Raw genomic sequence first — 25067 nt, 5'->3', positions numbered from 1 at the left:
TCGAGGACAGGGGTGTGTCCCATGAAAGGAGGCCAGCGGGGGGCACAGACGGTGTCTCCCCAGGGCGAGGCGTGTCAGCCACGGGACTGACACAGCACCGGTGAGGCCTTGGGTGTGCGTCTCCCCTCCAACCAGCTGGCCACACATGCTGAGCTGGCATTTAGCCAGGTTTCCAGGCTGGATCAGACCAGCCTGAAGCAAACAACTGCGGAGAGAGTGAAGTCCAGACACTGGAAGCCCCTGCTGTGTTTTGATCTGCAAAGGGTAAGGTTCTGTCACGTCTCGTTTTTCAACCTGGACGAGAAGTCTTAGTTCTCCTCCAACACTCAAAAAGAAGTAAAACTCAGGATATGGATGGATGGGTAAATTATGTACACCTAAGGCAGACCATGCGGAAAATAATGTTCACTGATTGACCACCTTCTTAAAGCTACTCGTTTGAGACCTGTGCCTAGATTTCTACCCTATGAAATATGGTAAAAGGGGCAGCAAGTACCTTCTTAGTATGCATTGTTTCTCTGCTGGATACCAGTCAAAATTGAGGCAAGAAGTAGCTTCCTTTTAGGGCTTAAAATCTAGGCCAAGTGTCTCAAACACTGAGAATTTAAAAAATTAATATTCACACAACTTCAGTGCATCGAATGCTGTGGTCATTAATGAGACTCACCCACATTCAACACGCTTGCATCAATAACCAATTTTCAGGGGAAAAACTCGGTTCTGTTTATTAGATGCTTAACTCATCAGATCATGTGCTCTGAATTACTCCACTAAAAAGGGTTGACGTCTGAAGAACCTAATTCCATAAAATGGGACATGTTCCCCTAGTCTTGGAATTCTAGAGAAAGGAGGCGCCCCTTAAGTAAGTCTGAAGGGCAGTTTTTGAACAAAGATAATTTGCTGGTCTACAAATTACGCAGAAGATATACGGGGATTCCTGTGTCCCAAAGTACGAGTCCCGTGAAACTCTGCAGGTAAGTTGAGAGATGGTTGAGGAACGGAAGGAGGATCAAAAGCACAGTTTTAACAGGAGGATAAGGAAGTGGCGGAGGAGGGGGTCCTACCACAGTTTCCTATAAAGAAAGCCGGGCAGGCAGTGGCCGTGCCCTTGGGAAGCAGCCTAAGCAGCAGGGACATCCTATTAATTAGATAATATAGACCCGAGAGAGAGCTCCCTGGAGCCAAGAACTGATGTCCTCACCTTAGGACAACCCTCAGCTCTAGGAAGGGCGGGGCCCGAGGGGCTGCCTTCCCTCCCCGCAGCCCGCGGCCAGGGTTCCGCTGCCAGCCCTGCCCCGCGGGGCCCCCTTTCCCCCAGCAGGCGCCCGGCCGCGGCCCTCATCGCCAGCGAGCTGCTCCGCACCCAGGGCCTGGTGGGGCTCTACTGGGGGCTGAGAGCCGCCCTCCTCAGGTGAGGCCTCTCCCCAAGCTGGACACAGAAGGGCCCCAGGGAACAGGGAGAGGAACCCAAGGCCAGAGGGACGGCTCCCCAAGGGGCCTCTGTGCTCTTCTAGGATGTTCAAACTCAGGATGGCAGAACCGGGCAGGGCTGCAGGGTCGGGCCTGGGAGAGTAGTCCAGGCCCTTCTGCGGGGACCGGGCCCACATGACTGTCAGGTGCTCTGGGGCCCGGGAAGGAAGGGAACACCTGTGTGCGGACAGTCTTAAGGGGCTGGGAGGGCGCCTCTAGGTGAGGCTTTGGTAGAAAGTGGCAGATGCGCCTGAGGGACACAGAGAGGGTTCGTGGTTTCAACTGCTGATGGCTGTCAACCCGCAAATGCTCCAGGGGTTTGGAAAATGCTTCCTCTTTCCAGATTCCCGAGAACTTCACCCTCTCAAACCACAACCTGCAGCGAGCACCTTGTGTAATAAATCAGTGACATCCACGTACGTGTTACATTTTAATAAATAAAGCATATTCACGGCTTAGATCTTAAATCACATTTATAGACATTTCTAGGCCCAAACAGGTTAACAGTGAAGCTGCTGCTGCTGGAAGAAATGAGGCCCCACATGCACTTGAAGCCCAAAGAGTGGAGACCTGACCCCAGAGCCCACCACTCCGCCCCCCCCGAGGCTGGACCCCAGGAGAGCAGGAGGCCTGGGGACACTCATGCACCCACCACCTGACCCCTCGCCTCTGTGCTGCAGAACAGCGGGAAGTTGTGTTACTTTGAGACAAGCTAGAGGAAGGTTTCCTGGTCGTACTAAGTGAGACTCTCGCCCGTTGGTCCCCACCAGCCGGGGTGTTAGCTACAGCAGGGCTTCCACCGATAGATGCAGGACAGGACAGGAGGACAGCAAAGAGGAAGCTACGCAGGCCATCTTGTCTCTTCAACTGTCAGAAACGTCCACGTCACGCAGTGGGTGGACGCCACCTCCCTCAGGCTTAGTCCAAAAACTTCCTGTTGGCATTTGCCCCAAACAAGGCTCCCCGCACTTCGGGCATCATCTGTGAAGAAAGAAGCTCCCGCGTGAGGCGGCGCCGTCCCCCGCGCCTCAACCCCGCCCCGAAGTCACGAAGCCCAGTAGTTGGCCAAGCACCGCCCGAGTCCGACCAAGAGACTCGGCGATCGCAAACGTGGGCTTAAGGCCACTGCTTAGGGGGAAAGAGAACCAATGACGGGCGCCATGGCCGTAAGGCTTCCCTCCCACTCCGATATGGGGAGAAGAGGCGACGTTCTGGAGCACCTACACTCGTTCCTTCAACGGGTGCTGAGCGCACGCCGGGTGGAAAGCTGACAGCACAGGTCTGTGCTGAGACGCGCCGCAGCAACTGGAAAAGCCCAAGCACTCAACCTCGGGACGCAGCCACCAGCCACGTGCGGCCAGTGCAACTGAGGCGGCAAACTGCGCACCTTACCTAGCTTTAGTTAATTAGCCACGTGTGGCTGGTGGGTAGCATGGCTCTGAGGTGTAAGTTACCAGAAGACGCCGGTCAAGGTCGGGGCAGCAGACCACACCTCTGGAAGAGGCCCCGCACTCGGGACAACTCAAGTTTTCTGGCTGGTTTCCTGCAAACCCGGAAACACCTGAAGAGCCTGGCGCCCTGTGGCAATTCCTTTAAGAGCAGTTGCTTGACTTTCCATCATTCCTGCTGCGGTTTGGGGTTCTGGGGCTTTGGGTCAGCATCTCCACATGCAGTAAAATAGATACATTAAAATCCTAGACACAGGGCTTCCCTGGTGGCGCAGTGGTTGAGAGTCCGCCTGCCGATGCAGGAGACACGGGTTCGTGCCCCGGTCCGGGAAGATCCCACATGCCGCGGAGCGGCTTGGCCCGTGAGCCATGGCCGCTGAGCCTGCGCGTCCGGAGCCTGTGCTCCGCAACGGGAGAGGCCACAACAGTGAGAGGCCCGCGTACCGCAAAAAAAAAAAAAAAAAAAAAAAAAAAACCTAGACACACAAAGCCCTCGTTCTGACCCCAAGGCCACCCTCATGTAAACATATCCTCCCAGCAAATGGCACTAAATGCCTGAATCCCTGCTCCTTTTAAGAAAATGTCAAAAAACGTAGAAAGAATCAATGAAGTCCAAATACGGCCAATTGACATGTTCTCCGCAGCACCTCCTCAAGGTAACCACAGGCCAACTAACTGATGAGACATGTCCCCACACTCACCTGCTGGGCTATGAGGTCCAGCCGGCTTTCGAGGGTATTGGAGACCTTGATTTTGCGATCCCCGTTGTAGATCTCAACCCCGCCAGCTCTACAAAGAACACCGGAAACAACGTTCATAGATTTGAGGGAAACAGACACACGTTGTACAATTACCTTCTTCCCTTGGAGAATAGCTGTCTTGGTGTGTGGACGGTCTCAACACTCTTAGGGGCAATAAACATATGCAATAAGTTTGAAACTAATTCAGAAGCTTCTGAAGCTTCAAGGTAAAGAGGCTGATAATAACTCATTACCAAGCGACTATGTGCCAATCTGATTTCACGTTACTCTAACAACCAGCCCTCCCCAACTGGACGAAAAGGGGGAAGACTGCGTCCCAGTTTGCAGATCAATACATACAGTCCTCATCTGAATGCTTCTTAAAGGCCAGTGCTGCAGGGACCAGGGGTGCTGACAGGCAGTCCTCCTCAGTGCCTGTGTCTCAGATAAAAGGCTCCATCCCAGCAGGTGCCAAACCCAGTCCTCAGTGGTGCAAGGCCGATAGGTCACATCCTACTACAAGGAGCCTCAGGTATGAAATTATTTTGCTACATTACAATTCTACTTTTTACAAAATATTTCTTGAAATAAGCAGGCTCTGAGGCAAAGGCTGGGAAAAATTTTGCAAATTTTCTCTAGAAAATTTCAAAGGGCTCTGACGTGAATATTATTTTCTTACTCCATCCTCCTCCCCCATTTCCTCTTTGTTTCTCTGAACAGCCCCTGTCCCCACGCGGGCAGCAGGGGAAGGGGGGTGTCTGCTGTGCACCAGGCACTCCTGAACGGCAAGTCCAGGCCCTTCCGTGTCTCCTATTCCCCAGGGACCTATAAAGCAGGAAACAGGCTTAAGAGTGGATAAAAGGACCAATTTACTGAATAAAACTCCAGTTTAAATCTGCAGAGTCCTTCACCTGCAATTCTGAATCTCAAAGGCTCTGAAAACAAAACCATCTAATTCAAGTGGCTCCAGGGCCTGAACCGGGCTCCAGTGACCTGTCAGCGAACGGCTGGTGTCCCTGCGTAAGTACCCCTCGGGTGTGAGCGCTCCTGCTTCCGTTCAAACACGTAGGGCACGCACGGGACTGCTGCTCTAAGCACCCGGCACCGTGGTCCCGACTGGAACTGCCGAGTCCCGCATGGTCTCCACACACCGACTACCCACCAGCAGAGTCACTGTGGATCCTGAGCCCTGCTGTCAGTGCTGCACAGACACGACCCCACTTCAGCTTCCAAGAGCTCAGTGAGGCGGGTGCTGTTATCCCAGGTCAGAGATGAGGAAGACTAAGTAACTAGTCCAGCCCTACCTGGCCAACAACACCTGGCAGAGTGGAGAAGCAGACCTCGATCTGACAGTAATGCTCAATAATGCTTAGGCTCTCACAGGCCCTCAGCTTGAAAGCACCGTCACACACACACCCTATCTCTGATCCTCAGTTTATGAAGCAAGCAAGATTGATCCCTCTTACAGATGATGGGATTTGGGCTCGAGGTCCTGCAGCGAGCAACAGGCCAATCGGGACTCAGAACTAGGCCTTGCAATCCTAAATTCATGTGTCCCAAGGCCTCCACAATGCTGGCCCGTGGGGTGGACCAGTGGGCAGGCGCACAGGGAACATGCCCCGGGCTCTCCCCGGCCAGGAGCTCCTACCGCCCCTCCCAACCACGCCGAGTCTCCCCGCACTCAGCAGAAGCACCACGGGTGGTGGCGTTCCACACCAAGGGATCTGCCAGCCAGACATGGCTACTTCCTTGTCAGAGGGAGTGATCACCTTTCTCAGTACCTAGGACACACGTGGACCCACGTTCAAGTTCTGGGTACAGAATCCATGCTGCTGCTAGGCAAGCTGAGCCACAAGAAGCTGGTTAACAAGGGGGAGACCGACAGGCGCCAGCACGAGGCAGCACGAGGCACGCGTTGGGTGGCCACACCGCCATCCTGCCCGGGGCGCCCAGAGGACATGCGCAAGGCCGGGCGGACGGCCGTTCGCGCGGCCAGAGCAGCCCAGGGGCTAAAAGCAGAGGCGCCCCTTACACTTCCTCAGGCAGGCAGGCCTCCTGGTCAATGTGGACATCAGCGTCTCTTTTGGTGGCGATTTTGTACACGGGGATTGCTTTCTGCACCGCAGCCTGGAAAAACACAAAACACAGAGGTTTTATCAGAAACTACGGAGCAGGTATCCAGAAAACCAACAGTCTGTACAAACAAAGATATTCCTACGCATTTCAATTTTCATTTTTAAAAGAACAGACGTGTTGCTGGTGGGAATGTAAAACGGTACAGCCGCTGTGGCAGATGGTATCGTAGTCCCTCGAAAATCAAACACAGAATCACCTCAGGATCCAGCAAGTCTACCTCTGGATACTTATCCAAGTGAAGTACAAGCACAGACCCAACAGATATTTGTACACCCGTGTTCACAGCAGCACTGCTCACAATACTCAAAAGGTAGAGACGACCCAGGTGTCTATTAACACATAAATGAATCAATAAAATGTGGTCTATAGATATAATTCAGCCTTAAAGAAAGAAATCCTGACACACGCTACAAGGTGAATGAACCCTGAAGACATTACTGCCAAGTGAAATAAGCTCGTCACAAAAGCACGGATACTGTCTGAGCCCCAATGTATGTGTCAATCTGTTCAACTAGTAATCGTGTCAGAAAAAGACTAAAGTTCCTTCAAGAAAACATTCTCACGTGTCTCCTGAAGCCTACAGTGCTGTCCGAAGATGGGACTTCCACGCCACACACAGTGCAGTGCAGCGTGAGAAACCCCCTTCCATCTGTCCTACACCTCCACTTCCCCCAGCTTACTGCTTTTTAAAACTGCGGTAAAATGCACATGAAATTTACCATCGTGATCAGCTTTAAGTGTACAGTTCTGTGGCTTTAAGTACGTTCATTGTTGTGCAACTGTTCCCACCATCCCTCTCCAGAACGTTCCACCTTCTCAAGCTGAAACTCTGTCTCCATTAAACATGGTCTCCACCTGCCCCCCCCCCCCCCCCCCACCCCCAACCTCCTCCCCCCTCACCCCCGGCCCCTGCCCCACCCCCCCACCCCCCCCCCCCCCCGTCTCTTATTTAGATGGTATTGCCTATCCTCTGCTCCAATCCAGTAGGTACTGTTTTCTCCAGAAAGGGAGGAGGGTACTAACTCAGATGGCAACTTGATTTGTTTAAGAAAATAAATAAGAGGCTCAGGTACACTTAAGTTAGTATCTATAACACGTTAAGACTCTTCTAGTCCCCATAGTTGAGCTGTCATTTATTACAGCATGCATTTCATCCCTAACATTTTGATCTTTAAAAAGAAAAAGGATTTCTTCAAGCTCTACCTTCACCAGAGGGAAATCCTGTTTCCTGCAACGAATGATCATTCGGGGCTCCAACAACTGGTACAAACCCTATTAACGCACAATCAGATACAATTAGTAAAAACTGCAAACTATAAAATAAAACAACAGTAAATAAAATGTCTTCATAACTCTTTCATCTAGTTTGGGAAAGCAGTCCTCTTGTTTAATTAAGTTCCCCCAAAGATGGCCTACATAGTATGAGAACATGGCAAGATCTTCGTATCACAAACCAGATAAATATACCCAATGCTCTGGTGATGGAATGAAATTCATACGGGAGTCTTACATCAACTAGGTTGAGGACAAGTATTGTACTTAACAGCCGAACAGCAAACAGTTAAAAGGCACAGCCTGGGGTCTGAGCCTCAGTATGGAAAGCAAGCATCTAGGGGTAAAATTTCATCAGGAAAGTTCACAGCTGGAGGCCACAAAGGGCAAGTGAGACAACAAGTCTCATCCACCAGCCAGACAGCACCGTCCTCCCACACATCTCCCGGCCAGACGAGGAAAAGAGCTAAAATGAGAACACAGGAGAAACAGCCGGCTTCTATCCCATCTTGTCGACTCTGCAGGGACGTGGCTCTCAGTGGTGCATCCGACCTACAAACTTACCTGGAGGACCAGTCCATCCAGCAGCACCTGGTACCTGGTCGTATCTTTTACCACTTTGCTGAGCCTCTGTTTGGCTTCATTTAGTAGGTCCTACAAAGAGTGGAAAAAGAAAAAGTTATCTACACACCTGGGTAGTCAGCTTGGAACCCACGTGGGGCTGGCCCAGCCCGTGTCCAATCACTTCTCACTTTACGGCCGTGTCTTCTCTCCACACGCGCTCTCTGAGGGGTACGATAAAGCAGATGCTGCCCGAAGGACACAGATGCGAGCGAGAGCGCTACCGCGGCTCCCAGGGGACTCGCGCTCAGGCAGAAGCGCCCAGGTTACCGATCATGAGTGACCAACACAGAAAGAGCCACGTGACACAGCCGTGGAAAGCAAGCTACTGAGGCAGCTGGGCAAGATGCTTCCATTTTTTATTAGAAAAAGCAGCCTCTGCACAGAGAACAAAGTGTCATCAATGTTTACCTGCGGGAGGCTGGACTATCAATGATTTCAATTTTCTTTATGTTAGTTTGTATTTTCCAATGGTCTATAATAAATGCTGGCTTGTATAACTAAAGCAGACATTGAAAGGGACTCCGGAGACAAATCTCACATGGTTGAGAAGAGCACGCTGGCATCTACTCGTAAGTGGTAAGCACGTACAGGCTTACTGGTAAAAGAGGACCGAGGTCCTTTAAATGGCAGAGAGAGCGCCTCTCAATCCCACTGCTGGCCACCCAACACCGCTGAGAACAGTTCGTCCTAGTAAATCTTCCACATACGTGTCTCCCTTATTGAATATGATCTCTGGAATGATTTGGGGGATTTAAAGAGGGAGAACATACATGCTCGCTCAGAAACCAATCAGAATTTGAGCAGTGAGGGTGGAGAGAAGGAAGTGGTCCTGTATTTGGTTCTGAGTCTCCCTTGGACCCGCACCCAGCCCGGAACGACTCCCGAGCAGTTGAAGCCTTTAGAATCTAGGACGCTACGGCACAAAGATTTGAAGCATTTATGATATAAGATATCTGGCTGAAAGAAACCTCAGCCCCTCCTCACCAAGAGACCCCTCAAGCACAGTTCTCTTTGTGCTGGAACTGACTGTCCACACTGGTCATGCCGGTAGGGGTGGACATGAACAGTACGGAGACAGGTTTATTCTACAAGAGTGAGCATCAAGTGGAGCTGTAACGAGTGATGCCAGCCACTGGTAAAAATAACCCACGAGAAGTCTGGAAATGGACAAATGAGGACTCTTACCACCACCCAGAACTCCAATCAAGGGAGTAGGAACTTGGAATAAACTGAACTCCAGCCAAGGAAGCTGGAACCGAATCGACATAAACTGCACTGTCCCTTGTCTAAACCATTCCTGTCCACTTAAGAGACATGCCCCACAGGTCAGGAAGGTCACTTAAGTAATGCCCCAGTGACACTCTTTGATTCTAAACTCAGCTTTCTGGCTGTAGTCTGACTCCCCGTGGGGAGGGGTGTAGGTTACTGCCGCTCACGTGTTAGCCTACAGATCAGTGTTTTGAGAGTTTGGAAGGGCATTTCGTTATCTGTCCACCTGCACCTAACTGCCTCTAGGATCCTGAAAATATTAGATTCTGCTCCTGGAAAGCAAGAAACTAAAGCCCGATTATGACGACGACATCAAAATCGCGCCTCCTTGCTCGTGCCCGGTGTAGAGTCGGGGCCTCCCCGGTGTAGAGTCGGGGCCTCCCCGGTGTAGAGTCGGGGCCTCCCCGGTGTAGAGTCGGGGCCTCCCGCAGAGACGCTTCTGTTTCGTCCCTTTAACTGCAGCACCAGAAATCTCTACCTCAGGACCAGCAAATCAGAATTTCTAAAGGTCGGTCTGTTCTTTATCTCCCTTAAATGACAACAACAACACCTTACACAGTGTGAGGTTTAGGAAGTGACGGTAAAGAGCTGTTACTTACCCCAGGCCTGTCCTGTGTGAGGCACTTTTCCTATGTGGACCAACTTAATTCTAAAGAAGCTTCACGTATATGCTTTCCCCATTTTATAAAAGGAAGGTTCCAAAGGGTTAAAAAATTCACCCACCGGAACTTCCCTGGCGGTCCAGTGATAAAGAATCAGCCTTCCAATGCAGGGGACACGGGTTCGATCCCCGGTCTGGGAACTGAGATCCCACATGCCGCAGGGCAACTAAGCCCACGCTCTCTAGAGCCCATGCACCACAACTGGAGTGCCCACACGCTGCAACTAGAGAACCCATGTGCTCCCCGGTCTGGGAGGATCCCACATGCCGCGGAGCGGCTGGGCCTGTGAGCCATGGCCGCTGAGCCTGCGTGTCCGGAGCCTGTGCTCCGCAACGGGAGAGGCCACAGCAGTGAGAGGCCCGCGTACCACAAAAAAAAAAAAAAAAAAAAAAAAGATCCGATGCAGCCAAATAAATAAATGAAGAAATACTAGGAAAAAAAAAATTCGCCCACCAAACAGCAGATTGTGGTGAAATAGAAACACACCTCACAGGGATTCCAAAGCATGGGCTCTTACACCTGGAGAGCCTCAGGGCAGGCAGGGGAAAAGGGTAGACAGCAGAGAAAAGTAACTAAAGGACTATAGGCAACCGTGCACTTCTGGAAGCAGAATAGCTTGCCTGTTTGCTTTTCATTTTCATCCTGGTTCTGTATTTCCTCCTTCCTTCTATCTTTTGTCAACATCCTTTTCTAGCCAACTGCTTGACAAATCCCCTTCCTTTCATAGTTTCTTATTCTACGGATAAAGCTGGAGAAATAAACGTTTTAAAAGAGCCAAATCCACAGAAACATACACATGTAGCCCTGTCCCCCATCATCTCACAGCCGGTTTCCTCACCCTCTGTGCCGCTTCATTACTGGGGTTCACTAAACCGCAAATCACCTGACGGCAAGATGTTAGGCTGCAAAGGACTAAGGAAAGAAGCGCTTTAGAACAACTGAAATTATAGAAATGTTTATTTTAACAAAATTCTCATTATACATTAGCAAAACAAAAGCTCAGGCTGTGCTCTGAAACCGAGTTGCACGCTACAGAATAACTGGCTTTGCCGTCTACCAAAACACGGACAGTTCAACAAAATGAGAAAAAATAAAAGAAAAACAAGAAACCCCGACAGTTCACACGCCCGCTGCCTTCAGCCCCTCACCGCATGCTCGCCTGTCCAGCTTTCACCACCAGGCTTTGTCTCTACCAGCCCAACGATGCTGCTCTAGTACGAGTCAGAAGTGAAACCTCGATCCCCAACTCCAAAGACCACTGCGCTCTTCCCCCTTGGACTCGCCGAAGCATGAGACACTGTATTCGATTACCATTTTGTTCTTCCACTTTTCTGTCCCCTTGGCTTCTCCTTCACGACTTCTCCTCCAACACGACTGCTTCCCCCCATGTTCCTTAGCAGTCTCTAATTTTCCTGCCGTAAGCTGAAGGCTGCTCGGTTTGCTCCCCTGGCCCTGTAGTTCTACATCCACAAGCTTGCGATCTCACCCATGCCACGCAGCTCCACGTGGGACCTGTGTGCTGTCTGAGTGGAAGCCCCAGCCTCTCCTAAGTTCGCCTGGACTCCGAAGGCGATTCAAATGCCAAGATTCATCACTATTCCCCACTGGCTCCTCCCCCTGTATTTCTAACCCTTATCACCTATCCAAGTGCCTAGCGACCTGGTGAGAAAGCTTAGGTCTTTCTTGACGCCTCACAACCTGCAGTCACCAAGTCCTACAGACCACACCTTTCAGCATCTGTGGATGCCGTCTCTTCATGTCCTCTGCTGCCATGTGGTCTTGACCTTCAAGTCAAAGTTAAGCCATAACCTCATTTCCTCTCCCCAAGTCACCAGTTCTCTTTCTCCAGAACAAATCTAAGGCTAAAGCAGTATTTCTCAGTGTGGTTCTCAGACCTCCTGCAACAAGATTACTCTGGGCTGTTTATTCCTGATGAGAATACAGAAAATCTCTGGAAATGGGGCCGGGAGTCTGAATTTTAACAAGGCCCTCCAGGTCATCTCTATGCCTATTAGAGTTAAGAGAGTTGGTCAAAGGATTTGTCCCACACTCTTCAGCAGGCATTCAAGGCTCTTCCAACGGAACCCTAGTGTCTCTCTCCAGCCTCAGTTCCTACACTCCCCGCTCTCCTGGACAATTCCATTTCCTCCCCGTGTTGTCAATTCCAGGCCTCTGTTTTTGTTTCAGGCTGCTCTTTCCATTCCGTCTCCAAGGTAATGACATTCTTTACAGTCACACTCAAAAGGCTGCCGTATAGATACAGTCTCTGGTCTAGACCCAGTTAGACAGCAGACTCCTACAGCACTGAGCACCAATGCAGGACCAATACAGGCAAACCCTGCAGTCCAAACAGCTGACTGCCAAAGGAACCCAGCTAATTATGAAATGAAAATAGAAGAGTGAAAACTAAAAGATCAAGTTAGTATCGAAGGCAGAGAGACATTTAGTTGTGACAATTTTAGAAGCAGATCAACTCTGGCTACTCTGGGGTCTATTAAGTGTTATGGGAGTTATGTTAGTGAGTCACCTCTGTGTGTCCTCACACTCGACCTCCTGGCAGACACTTCCATCTGAAGGCTTCCTGGCCCCTCAAAGAATGTCCAACGTGATCTGGTGGTTCTTCTTAAAAGAGCCCCCGCCCTCCTGACCTCCTATCATGCTAATAGAGCCACCACCCTCCTAGGGGGTTTGGCGTCAGCCTTAGAAGAGGAGGTGAGGGGCCTCCCTGGTGGCGCAGTGCTTGAGAATCCACCTGTTGATGCAGGGGACACGGGTTCGAGCCCTGGTCCAGGAAGATCCCACGTGCCGTGGAGCGGCTGGGCCCGTGAGCCATGGCCGCTGAGCCTGTGCTCTAGAGCCCATGAGCCACAACTACTGAGCCCGCACGCCACAACTGCTGAAGCCCACGCGCCTAGAGCCAGTCCACAACAAGAGAAGCCCCTGCTCACTGCAACTAGAGAAAGCCCACGCGCAGCAACGAAGTCCCAACACAGCCAAAAATAAATTAATTTTTTTTAAAAAAAGAAGAGGAGGTGGAGGAGTCAGTAGCCAACGTCCGGGGCTTCCTCCTGTAAAACATGTCACCACTGACACCCAACTCAGTCCTTGCTGTCACCATGCCAGGCTCACCTGACAAGAACCAATATCTTACAATATTAGTTTGTTTCTCTAGTCATCTAAGAAGATGGTATGTCTTCTGCTTAGTCAAGTATTATATTTTCAGTTTTATAGCTTTTCCATAAAGTTCCTATTCACCAACATTTACTCCTAATTGCTTACTGTTGGCATGTAGTAAAACTATCAATTTCTGTATATTCTCTTTGTAGCCAGTCACCTTTTTGAACTAATTACTAGTTCTTAGTTCTTTTGAGATGTTGTATTTTTTTTAATATACAGTCGTATCTTCAAAAAAATAACTGTTTCTTCCTTCCCAATATTTATATAACTTGTCTCTCCATTTTGTAAGAAATCTAGGGCCTCCACAGTAACAATGAGTCACAGTGGGAACAGAGGCCTCCGCTTGGTTTCTAAATTTTTTCTTTGGGCTGCACCACACAGCTTGTAGGATCTCAGTTCCCCGACCAGGGACTGAACGTATGTTTCTGTCCTCTCCTTTGGGTGACAATACTCCCCAGATGGTTTTCTGTCTAACCTCTTCTCTGTTAAATTTAGTCTACGTACTCATATCATGAACCCTGTTTATGATATGCCTCATAAAATAAAATGAAACCTTCAACAGCTTTCTACTGGAAGCAAGCAAAGCTCTTCACTTGCACTCATGGCCCCACAGCAACTCCATCCTACCTTTCTAGCCTTATTAGTCCCCATCGCCCTCAGATACTGTATGGTCCCCCCATCATGTGCTATATACCCAGGAGCTACATGCTCTGTTAGAGCAGCAGGTCCTTGAAGACTGGACACACATCTTATTCATTTCTGTATTTATTACAATACCTAGTGTAACGATTTGCTGACCAAATGTTTTCTCTCTAAAAATCATTCATCAGCTCCTTAATCTAACATTAACTAGTGAATTCTCTATAACAAATGAATAAACATTTTATAATTCTATAACTAAAGGGGCTAATTACTCACTGTGATAAGGTCATCTCTCGCTCTGAGGACTTTGAGCCTCGCTTGATTCATCAAATTAGACATCTGACTGCAAAAGGCACAGAAAAGTAGTATCATTACAGCATAAAAAACAACCAACGTAGAGAAAGAAAGGTACAACCTCCTACATATGTGCAAACACTTCTCTTTGTACAGATCCCAAAGAGAACTCCCTGAAATACATGTAGCGGTTTTTATCCACTTATTTTCAAAGATAAGGAAATATTTATTGAATGCTTATGAAGTGGCAAGACTTTCTTATCAGTTATTTCAACTATATCTTTCAATAATCCTGTGAGCCTTCTGTTTTCCCAAATGAGGAAAGAGAAGTTAAGTAACTTGACCAAGGTTAGTTAATCAGTGAATGGTCCATTTCAGACCGGAACCCATAACTGCCTGGGCTCCAAAGCACCTGCTTTACCCTCTCGTCCCAGTGATTTTCAAAGCTCACATTTTCTTCTGCTGCTCAATCTGCTTTTCTTTCTTCTCGTAGTATTCCATAATCTTCAGTCTTTGGGTCTGCACAAGACGACCTTTCTCAATGTTGAACTCTTCTTCTGCCTACCGAGGAATTTATTATTATTACTTCATTATACAGATTTTGACAGTTTTATTTTAAGCAGCTGATGACCAGGGTAGTTGCTTATATTCACCTTATTCTATGTCTAGTATCCACTAACAAAGTTTCAATGAACAGAATCAGAAGATTCTGTGTATGAAAAAAATTATGTATTTTAAATTTGATCCATCTGTTTAATAGAGGGCTAATGAAAAGGACACAGAATTTGGAGTCAGAAGATATGAGTTACTGTCTAAAAAATTTGGTCAAGTAATCTGTCTAAGTGTCCTCCCTTATAAAATAAGAAAATAAAAATAGTATTCTTTCCTTTGTAGGTCAAAATCTAACAGTCCTTTTAAATTATAAACTACATAAATTTGAGTTATTAGTGTTATTAGTGTTAATTATTGAGCAGTCACTTTTTACAAAGGGTATCTTAGTGTATCAGCCATCTGTGATTTTCAGGCAGTAAGAAATTATGACTTTGGAAGCTAGCTAAAGTGACTGATTCAGATGTTTAATGCTTGGCACAGACACTGGAACTTTCAAATTCTAAAATAAATGCCTAACAGCTTGTTTCTATACCTATCACATGAGATAAGACTACTTTAAATAGAAATGCATTTACCAACTGAAATAGAAGTTCTGTATTTGTCCCAGAGAGAAATAAGGAAACTAGTCATACGAGAAACTGCAGTGCTCCTAAGGCCATCAAAACAATATTAAACAAGCAACAAGGACATACTGTACAGCACAGAGAAATACAGCCATTATTTTGTAATAACTTTAAATGGAGTATAATCTATAAAAATATTGACTCACTATGCCGTACACCTGAAATTAATATAATATTGTTAACCAACTATACTTCAATAAATATATAAAACAATACTCTCTCAACTGTTTTACTTCAGTGACAGGCAAAATAAGTCTTTTCTTTCTTAGATGATAAATTACTCAAACAGTTCAAAGGTTTAGTTTTGGCCCTAGGATACCAGGCACACACAATTTTAAGGCTTTACCGTTAAGTAACAAATGTAACCACTGTAGAATAAAGTAAAAGGACAGTGAAAATAAAGTATTAGGTGATATATTCTGACCTACCATGATTATACCTAGAGAAAAGAACAATTTTATATACTGTACAGAAACACTGTGCAACTCGAAATATCTGTAAAATTTCTAGATGCTGACTGCCGCCTTCGTGATGGACAGGGGCTTTCATTTTATGCCTTACATACACCAAACTGTGTATTTACCTTTTTGGCAGCAAGCACAAATAAAAAAGCAACATAACAATGAAAAAATACTACATCCTCCCCTGACCGGCTATCAATTAGCTGCGGTTGCTCAATGTCTGAGTTTGGATTCCATGAGAAAATTAATCCATCCCTTACTTTTCTACTCCCTACCATAAAATTTCAGGACACTTATTGACAATCAGAATTTTGGGACTTCACTGGCGGTCCAGTGGTTAGGACTCCATGCTTCCACTGCAGGGGGACAGGCTCGATCCCTGGCTGGGGAACTAAGATCCCGCGTGCCACGTGGCACAGGCAAAAAAATTAAAGAATGTTTAGAAAGGAAAATTTACTTTTAACGTTAAGGAAATTCTTACTGGTCCTATGCAATGAATGCTCTGTTAAACAATTTTACTAAGTACTAATTAGCAAAGCAAGACAGTACGAAACTTTGATAACTTCTTAAACCTAGCAAGTGGAATCTCACCTTTGCATCTATTTCTTCTGCTTTCTCATTGGCTTCTTGTTCAATAAAAGCCATCATGTGCTTAATCTAGAAGGAGAAGGAAAAGGTTACTTTTGAATATGACAAGAAAAAATATCTATGTTTTCTGATTCTTCCAACAATCATTTATGGAACGCCTTTCTGTTCTCAGGTAACTTACAATCTGGAATTTACTCCAGCAAATGGACCAGATGCAATATTCAACAACACAGGTAAATAGGCCATTATCCTACTCTCAAGGAACTTGGAGTCTATGGGGAGGAAGGACTGAATACACGTCCTCCTCTACTTCCGGCCTCCTTCAGCCAGACCGTCCTTCCCCCTTCTCCATTTCTACTGGAGTGTACCAGACAGCCTCCTACTCTCAAGGCACTCCAGCCTGACTCCCCTCCCCCTAACCCAGTGAAATCACTTGTAAGATGACGGCCATCTCGCCCTTATCTTACTGCATCTGCAGCGTCTCCTGGTACACTGACCACCACCCTTCTTGAGCACGTGCTTCCCTTTGCTCCCCCCACTTCCTTGCTCTCCTCCTTAGCCTCCTCTGAGGCCATATGCTTCTTCCTCCGCCTCCCAGACAGCTCCTTCAGGAGACCCTACCCACAGCAACTGAAATCCCACACGCTCCGTAAGGAACACTGATGGCTCTGCTCCCATGTCCCCCTTGACCTCTGCCTTGATGACCAGCACCAACAACAAGTAGTCCCCTCCCGTATCTCAGGCCCCAGGTCCAACCACCATGTCCTACGAGCTCTCTCTTCTAACACCTCTTTAATCTGTCCATCTCTCTCCACCTTCACAGCCACAATCTCATCTTTGCTATCATCATCTCCTGGCGGAATTACTGCAACAGCGTCCATATCTTCTCCGGGCCCTCAGTCTTGTTCCCTTGCTAACCAGCTGGCAACCAGGAAGATCCTTTACAAATGTCCCTCTCATCACGTACCACACCCCCCCTTAGGATAAAGTGCAGAGATTTTAGAAGGTCTGCCATGTGGTCACTGCTCATCTCTCCAGCATCACATGAAATGTAACCTCCACCACTGGCCACTCCTCAGACTCCTAGTTCCTGTCATCCTACATTTTTAAAAGTTAATTAATTAATTTTATTTTTGGCTGTGTTGGGTCTTCGTTGCTGCGCGCGGGCTTTCTAGTTGCGGCAAGCGGGGGCTACTCTTCGTTGCGGTGCACGGGCTTCTCATTGCGGTGGCTCCTCTTGCTGCGGAGCACGGGCTCTAGGCGTGCAGGCTTCAGTAGTTGTGGCATGCGGGCTCAGTAGTTGTGGCTCACAGGCTCTAGAGCGCAGGCTCAGTAGTTGTGGCGCACGGGCTTAGTCGCTCTGCGGCATGTGGGATCTTCCCGGACCAGGGCTCAAACCCACGTCCCCTGCGCTGGCAGGCGGATTCTTAACCATTGTGCCACCAAGGAGGTCCCCATGCTACTCTCATTTCAGGTTTTCAGTTCCTTGAGCTCGCCATTCTTTCCACTTTGGAGATTTCAAACATGCTGTTCCTTCCACTTGGAACACTCCCCCACCCCCAGCTCAGCTATCTTCTCGAGCCTCAGCCCGCTTAACTGTCACCTCCTTTGGAAAATCTCCTGACCCTCTCACTTATCTGCACCCAGGACACTGCACTTCTCCGCCTAAACACACAGTCCTAATTGCCTGCTTGCCTGTGCCTCTCCTCAACTAAACTATAAGGCTAGGAACTTGCTAAAGGGTTTTAGATCTCTGGCTACAATTGGAGAATGAAGTCCCCAAAGTCTTCTGAATGGGGCTTGGGGTGACTGATCTAATTTATATTCATAAACAGAGTACTGTCTCTAATGGCAGATGTAAAATATACCCAAATGAATATACAAGCAACAGAGCTAATCAAACTCACTGGTAGTTTCATTTCATAGGGGCTCTACCTGAAAGGAATAGTGAATTAAAAAGGAAAAAAAGCAGCTTAAAAAAATTTAATGTAGAGCCTCTAGGTTATTAACTCATTTCACATTAATTGTCCTGCATAAAGGTAAACACCACTGTAAACCCAGGACACGGGGTTAAGGGTTTACTTCCCCCACAGTAGGTGCTCAATAAACATTTGTGAATGAGTGAGAATCTGTTGGGAGTTTCAAGCCTTCTGAGGTACCCCAACTACTTTTTAGAGTCTGTACAAAAGTGAGTTAAGATTTGTTTCACAAGAATGTGAATATACTTAACACTACTAAATCATTCACTTAAAAATGGTTAAAAAGGCCCTGAGAAAACCATAATTCAAAAAGACACATGTACCCCAATGTTCATTGCAGCACTGTTTACAATAGCCAGGATGTGGAAAAAACCTAAATGTCCATCGACAGATGAATGGATAAAGAAGATGTGGTACATATATACAATGGAATAAAAAGGAACAAGATTGGGTCATCTGTAGAGACATGGATGGACCTAGAGTCTGTCATACAGAGTGAAGTAAGTCAGAAAGAGAAAAACAAATATCGCATATTAACGCGTATGTGTGGAATCTAGAAAGACAGTACAGATGAACCCATTTGCAGGGCAGGAATAGAAACGGAGATGTAGAGAATGGACATGTGAACACAGCGAGGGAAGGGGGGGTGGGATGAATTGGGAGATTAGGTTTGACATACATACACCACCACGTGTAAGACATAGCTAGTGGGGACCTGCTGTATAGCGCAGGGAGCTCAGCTTGGTGCTCTGTGGTGACCTAGATGGGGGTGGGTGGGAGGGAGGCCCAAGAGGGAGGGGATATGGGCATACGTACAGCTGATTCACTTCGTTGTGCAGCAGAAACTGACACAACGTTGTAAGGCAACTATGCTCCAAAAAATGGTTAAAAAGGTAAACTTCACGTAATGTGCTTTACACAATTAAAAAAAGTGAGTTAAGAATACAACCTAGGGACTTCCCTGATGGCGCAGTGGTTAAGAATCTGCTTGCCTGCCGATGCAGGGGACACGGCTTCGAGCCCATGATCCCACGTGCCGCGGAGCAACTAAGCCTGTGCACCACAACTACTGAGCCTGCGCTCTAGAGCCCGCGAGCCACAACCACTGAAGCCTGTGTGCCTAGAGCCCGTGCTCTGCAACAAGAGAAGCCGCTGCAATGAGAAGCCCACTCACTGCAACGAAGAGTAGCCTCCGCTCGCCGCAACTAGAAAAAAGCCCGCGTGCAGCAATGAAGACCCAACGCAGCCAAAACATAAATATATTTTAAAAAAAAAGGGAAAATAAAGAGCAGGTGCTTTGAAAGAAAAAAAAAAAGAATACAACCTCATGGCATCAAAGTCTTGAGGAAAACACACAGCACGGTTTTAGAAGGGAAGACTTATTTTTTGTCAAAATTCTTAGGAGCTCCCTACCAGTGAGGAGCCAAAATAATGACGACAATCAGAGCCCGTTTTATAGGTCATACAATACTTATAAAATCTCAAGCCTTGAAAAATTGGGGTGCCTAACCCAAATCTACACTGTTAAGAAAAACCACAGTGAACTTGCTAGATGGATCAACCTCCACACATCTGTGCCTGTGTGTGTGTTTCTGTTTGTGCTGTGGAATGGAATCGTCACAAGCTCAGATCAAACTCACACTGCACTGTCTGGAACTTTAAAAGTAGTTTAAAGACAGTAATCAACTCAGGTGCTTACAAATGCTACAAGACACTGGCCTCTAGAGGGGAGCCCTCATTCAAACCTGCATCACCTGCCTCTATCTCTCAGGCCGGACCCTCTGCTACCAGATCTGACGAGATCAGCACAGCCTAGAGCAAAACACGCTCATTGTAGCCCAGGTCACAGAAACCCGTTTACAGTCAACAAGAACACATTCTGCCTTCAGGAGTTCCAACAGGAGAAAAGTCAACCCCTTCGGGACATTTAACTCCACCCTTAAGGCAGAAAAATCTGCCCTTAAAATATACTTTTCTTCTTCCTGCTAAAGCTACTGGGTTCTACACTTCTGGAGTCAAGATTCTTTTGAAAGTTTGATGAAATAAATAACCATACTCCTCAGACAAAAAAAGCAACATACACAAATACTTTAATACAGGGGGGAAGAAATCAGGAAACCCAGGATTTCTTTTCCTTTTTACATTTAAGTATTAGTGTTTTATTTCCAGCACTCAAGTTCATCCTTAAGAAGATTTAGTAGATTCTAGGGGGCTCTTTTTAAATACATTACCTACTTGTGATGGAAGAACCAACAAGAACCAGCACTCCATTTCTGACGTATGTACACAATATACCTCCTATAGGAGACTGTTCGGTTTAGCACTCTTGGCAGCTCCGGTGCGATCTCACAGAGCGTCCTAGGGTTTCACTGACCCACACCTAATGGTGCCTGAAAAACATCTATGTTTCCCCCTTGTCTCAGGATCCATGGAAGTCTGCAGATTCTCCCAGCTCTAAAAGCAGTGATGTTTACAGAAATCAGCACTTTGCTTTACTGAAGCAGACATCTGACAGCAAAGAGAGTAACAAGATTTGACTTGACCCAAAGTGCATGAGGACTAAAGACAGTTTCACCATTCGGCTTTGCAATGTAGTTTCCAGAAATCAACTGTGATGAAAAGCAGGAAGTAACTATATTAAGATTTTACTAACTCCTAAAGAGCAGGAAGTTGAAGGAAACCCAGATTTCTAGACGTCTACTCGGTGCTCGATACTCAGGCCTGGTCACTGCCGGGAATACGCGGAAAACAGGCACCGCCCTGATGGGGACCGCGCGTAGCGTGGAGGAGTACAGACGATACATTTCCTCGTTCTTACTATTTTACAGAAAGAAAACGTGGTTCTGGCCTAGTTTCACTGCTTTACCTTTGCCGTGTATTCTAACTGGGGAAGCCCTAGTTTTCAATACATCACAAGGCGGAAAACGAAGGAGAAGAGGAGGACGAGAGCTGGTACTAGGGGTGTGACCGCTGGACTACGTGGAGCGCACTGCGTCCTTTTTCCTACAATAAAACTCAGACGCAGCGCTGATTAATGTTCAAAACCCGCGCTGTTCTGTAAGCATGCGGTAAGATTTCCTACAGTGCCGCACAGACGCTATTTTTGTTACCCTCCGTGATCAGCCTAAGATCCCCTAAACGGAAGAACCACCACGCTTCCGAGAGCATATCACCTGACGAATAAAGTGCAGAATCGTTTTAAAGGAACTGGAAACATCCAAGGAAAAAAACACCGTACTGCTCATCTAAGAAGGCTCACAAGGCACTGAGTGAGCGTTAGTCAGGGTTTTCCGAGAACTTCTGCCAGAAAGAGACGAGTTCTCTAAACTGCGGCCTGAGTGCCCTTCCCCGAAGTCCGGGCCTGGGCGGTCAACGCCCGCCGCCCGCGAACTCCAAAGCGCCGAGCAACGCCGCGACCCCAGGCCGGCCGCTCGCCCGCCAAGCCCGACGCGGCCCCGACCCGCACAGCCCCGAGGCGGGGTCCCGGGGACGGGGAGATCTGGCCAACGAGGCCGCCGCAGAGCTCCCCCAGGCCCGGGGCGGCATCCGCCCACCTCTCGGGGTCCAGGCCGGCGCTCACCTGCTTTTGCACGTCGGCATCGCTGAGGGCCATGGTGCAAGCGACGGGAGGCAGCGGGTGACCGGCCGAAGCTCAGAACCGACGCGGGCAGCGGGCGAACGGGAGACGAAAGCGAGACGCGCTTCCGACCTCTTCTGTTTTGTGAGCGCAGCTTCCGGTTCCTGCGCAGGTCGCCGGGCAGCCCAGCCAGTGGGGAGAGAGCGGCCCGGAAGTCACGCCCCTCCACGCCCCGCCTCGCCTCCTGTCGCTCACTCGTGACGTCTCGTGACCTCTCCCGGTCTTTTCCCCAGCAGCCCGCTCCGAGGCGCGAGGGAAGGTCTGTTGTCGTGCCCCTGACTTTAACTGAGACTTGTAGCCCTTGCGTTTTTTAAAAAAGTTTACTTCTGCCAACCAGAATTTGTTTTACTTTCCTGGCCCTAATGGAAGCAAATGCGTCAATATTTTACTTATTAACAGGTTTTATATTTAGAGCAGCTTTACATTTACGGGGAATTGAGCTCAGGTTCCCATATTGTTAGCCTCCTCCCTTTCTGGGGTACATTTGTTATATTTCATTAACCGAGGCTAATGTGTTGACAAAAGCCCACAGTTTAACCAATTTCCTTAGTTTCCCTCTGTTGCGGAAATTCGGCCTCTGTACGCCAGTGCCGGATTGTATCTTGGAGACGGAGTTTTGGGTGAAGTAGAAAACAATAGTTTTATTGCTTTGCCAGGCACAGGGGGCCACGGCAGGCTAATGCCCTCAAAACAGTGTGTCCCACCTGGAGGGGGTGGTGAGGAGTCTTACAGTGTTCCAGGAACAGGGCATGATTAGCTCGTGGAGCTTCTTCTGATTGGTTGCTGGTGAGGTAATCGGGAATCAGCATCATCAACCTTCTAGTTCCAACCGGTCTCAGGCCTGTGTGCTGTGGGCAGCGAGCAGCTAACGTCTCCCACCTGGTGGGGGCTTCAGTGTCTGCAGAACAGCTGGAAGGACCCGACTGAGAACATTAACTGTATAGCCCTGAGGGAGAGCTAAAGGTCCTGACTGTGTAATGGCTAACGTATTATTATTTTGGCTTGCTTGACTGCTTGCCTTTCTGCATTTTCCCACTTGTCTGATTAAATGTATTCCTTGACTGAAGTTTTTCTGCAGACAAAGGGCAGGCAGAAGACATGGGTGAGGGTCTATTCTGGGAAGGCCTCACGGGGTCCTGCTCAGTGACACCCCTGATGCCCTTTTCCTGTTACAGGACCCCAGCCCGGTTACCACCTTTCATTTAGTTGACGTGTCTCGTAAGTTCTTCTTGGGGGTGACAGTTGCTCAAACTTCCCTCTTTGTTGACCTTGACAGTTTGAGGGATACTGTTAGGTATATTATAGATGCACCTCTGGGGATCTTCACATAATTGGTCAGGGGTTGTGGGTTTTGGGGAGGGAAAGCCATTTTCATCACATCACATCAAGGGTTCATGCTGTCAGCCTGGTTTCTGACTGTTGCTGTTGACCGTGATCACTTGGCTGAAGCAGTGCTTGTCAGGTTTCTCCACTGTAAAGTTACTCTTTTTTTCCCCTTTCCATACTTTACTCTTTGGAAAGATGTACTATGTGCAGCCCACACTTAAGGAGTGAGGAGGTATGCTCCACGTTCTTTAGGGTGGACTACCTACAGAATTTATTTGTAATTCTGAATGAGCATGTGAATTTTTCAACATCATTACCAGGATCCATTTACAGAAAATTATTCAGAAAATTAAGGGAGAAATTCGAGCCCACGTTTTATAAAGAAAAAATACTTTGAAAACTTATTTTGAGGATAGATTCCTAATAATAGAATTATGGGCCAAAGGGTACACACATTTTTATTACTAGCTTCTTATTTTGAATTTCAAATACAAGTTGTAAGAATAGTGCAATAAACTCGCATCGCCTAGACTCACCAACTATTAATATTTTTGCTATATTTATCACCTGTATATATATAAAATCGCATGAGTCGATAAACAGTTCAGTGTGTGTTTCATGAGACTAAGGGTGTATATCAGTCAAATTCAGGAAATTTAGTAAGTCCATATTCAAATTTTGCCATATGTTCCATTAGTATTCCTCGTAGCAATATTTTCTTTTCTGATCCAGGATCCAATCCAACATCACCTATTGTATTAATTACCTTGTCTTTTTAGTCTCCTTTAATACGGAATAGTTCCTCAAACTTTGTCTTTCCTGATACTGACGTTTCTAAAGAGTACTAGTCATTTGAATTGGCCAGTTGTAGAAAGTCCCTCAATTGGGTTTCATCTGATAGTTTCCTCATAATTACATTCAGGTGCTGCATTACAGGAGAAGTACATGTGTGATATCGTGTCCTCAGTGCATTGCATGTCCTTTTAATGGGAATGGCACACCCATTTTTAAGGCTCTTAATACAGATGCCAAATTATTGTCCAGCTGTGCTAGTGGACACTGTTCTTTGTAGCGTATGACAAGTTGGTACACATATTTGAGAAAAGTGGTGGTGTTGGATAGGGAAGGGTTCAGCCACAAAACAGTAAACCTAACAGGGCGACAGAAATCCATGCATTTGATCGCAATTTGATCGGTAGTCTAATCAACTGAACCAGATGGTAGGCTTGTTTCTCTCATCTAACTAGTTTTTGCACTAATGATTTCATTCATCATCCCAGAAGACAGGCATGTGCATGCCTCCAGCAAGCTAGGTCAGGATGAGGTGGTGTTCACTCGTCTGGATTACAGTCCTTCCTCCCGTTTATTTATTTTTGGCTGCACCGTACAGCATGCAGAATTTCCCCGACCAGGGATCAAACCCATGCCCCCTGCAGTGGAAGCGTGGACTCTTAACCACTGGACCGCCAGGGAAGTCCTCCTCCTGTTTATTTTTACAGTGTTCTGCAAATATCTGAGGCTGAAGACTGGGAGCCTCAATCTAATACATGTCTAATCACTTATGAAAACAATGTCTGGAAGAGATGTGATACTATCCAGAGATCAATGTGCTTCTGCTTCTTTGGAAAACAGTGCTGATTTTTATGATTTATCATTATTTTCAGACATTAAAAAATACAGCAAAGTACAAAGAATTCAAATGTCTATGTACCATGTACCACCACCCAGAGTTGACAATGAACATTTGTCACATCTGCCTTAGGACTTCATTTTTTAAATACAAGAGTGTTACAGGCACACTTAACATCGCCTTTTGTGCTGCTTCCCTCTCCCCCATGCCAGCGCTCTTACAACTGCTTTCTGCAGTATTCTGCTGACTCACCGAGGAACAGGCCAGGTGCTATCTGGTAAGAACGTGGTAAGCTTCACAGAGTGAAGCACAACTGAAAAAGTTATCATGAGCCCATGCAAAGATTAACTAGTTAGTAGTTTTCCGAATCCAATTTCCTCCTATACTAGCTTAGGTCTTGTGAAGAAGTTTTACTAAAACAGCTTTTCAGAGAAATTCCGAAAATCCCACTCCCTGATAAGCCTGTTGACTATGGCT

At 47.4% G+C, this 25067-nt stretch overlaps 1 protein-coding gene across 4 annotated transcripts; it reads right to left on the bottom strand.

Annotated features, from left to right (window-relative positions):
• Positions 1 to 1887: 1887 nt before the first annotated feature.
• On the bottom strand, positions 1888 to 21758 carry ATP6V1E1 (ATPase H+ transporting V1 subunit E1). Of its 4 annotated transcripts, none has more exons than XR_003430051.1 (10): positions 21578 to 21757; positions 16022 to 16087; positions 14186 to 14295; positions 13717 to 13783; positions 7631 to 7720; positions 6998 to 7066; positions 5691 to 5785; positions 3620 to 3707; positions 2863 to 3131; positions 1888 to 2451 (listed from the first exon to the last, which is right to left on the bottom strand). XR_003430051.1 is itself a non-coding variant. In XM_027093393.1 (9 exons), exons 1-9 carry the CDS (start codon positions 21608 to 21610, stop codon positions 2389 to 2391), a joined length of 681 nt encoding a protein of 226 aa, XP_026949194.1. In that variant the 5' UTR covers positions 21611 to 21756; the 3' UTR covers positions 1888 to 2388. The 4 variants fall into 4 exon arrangements, 1 of the variants encoding a protein (XP_026949194.1); XR_003430050.1 differs by having other exon boundaries at positions 2925 to 3131; XR_003430052.1 differs by lacking the exon at positions 6998 to 7066 and having other exon boundaries at positions 2925 to 3131; positions 21578 to 21758.
• Between the last annotated feature and the right edge of the window lie 3309 nt (positions 21759 to 25067).

The sequence above is a fragment of the Aethalodelphis obliquidens genome, unplaced genomic scaffold (genome assembly GCF_003676395.1).
Source record: "Aethalodelphis obliquidens isolate GAN/ISIS:26980383/991018 unplaced genomic scaffold, ASM367639v1 scaffold83, whole genome shotgun sequence".
Lineage (NCBI taxonomy): Eukaryota > Metazoa > Chordata > Mammalia > Artiodactyla > Delphinidae > Aethalodelphis > Aethalodelphis obliquidens.
Note: the sequence above shows the minus strand (reverse complement) of the source record. Positions and strands in the feature narration are given on the sequence as shown.

Excerpts from the sequence above, each read along its gene's own strand:
- ATP6V1E1 (XM_027093393.1), bottom strand. The coding sequence starts at position 21,610 with ATGGCCCTCAGCGATGCCGACGTGCAAAAGCAG. Across the intron at positions 7,067-7,630 it reads TGGATGGACTGGTCCTCCAG|GGTTTGTACCAGTTGTTGGA; the intron begins GTAAGTTTGTAG and ends GTGCGTTAATAG. Across the intron at positions 5,786-6,997 it reads AGGATTTCCCTCTGGTGAAG|GCTGCGGTGCAGAAAGCAAT; the intron begins GTAGAGCTTGAA and ends GTGTTTTTCCAG.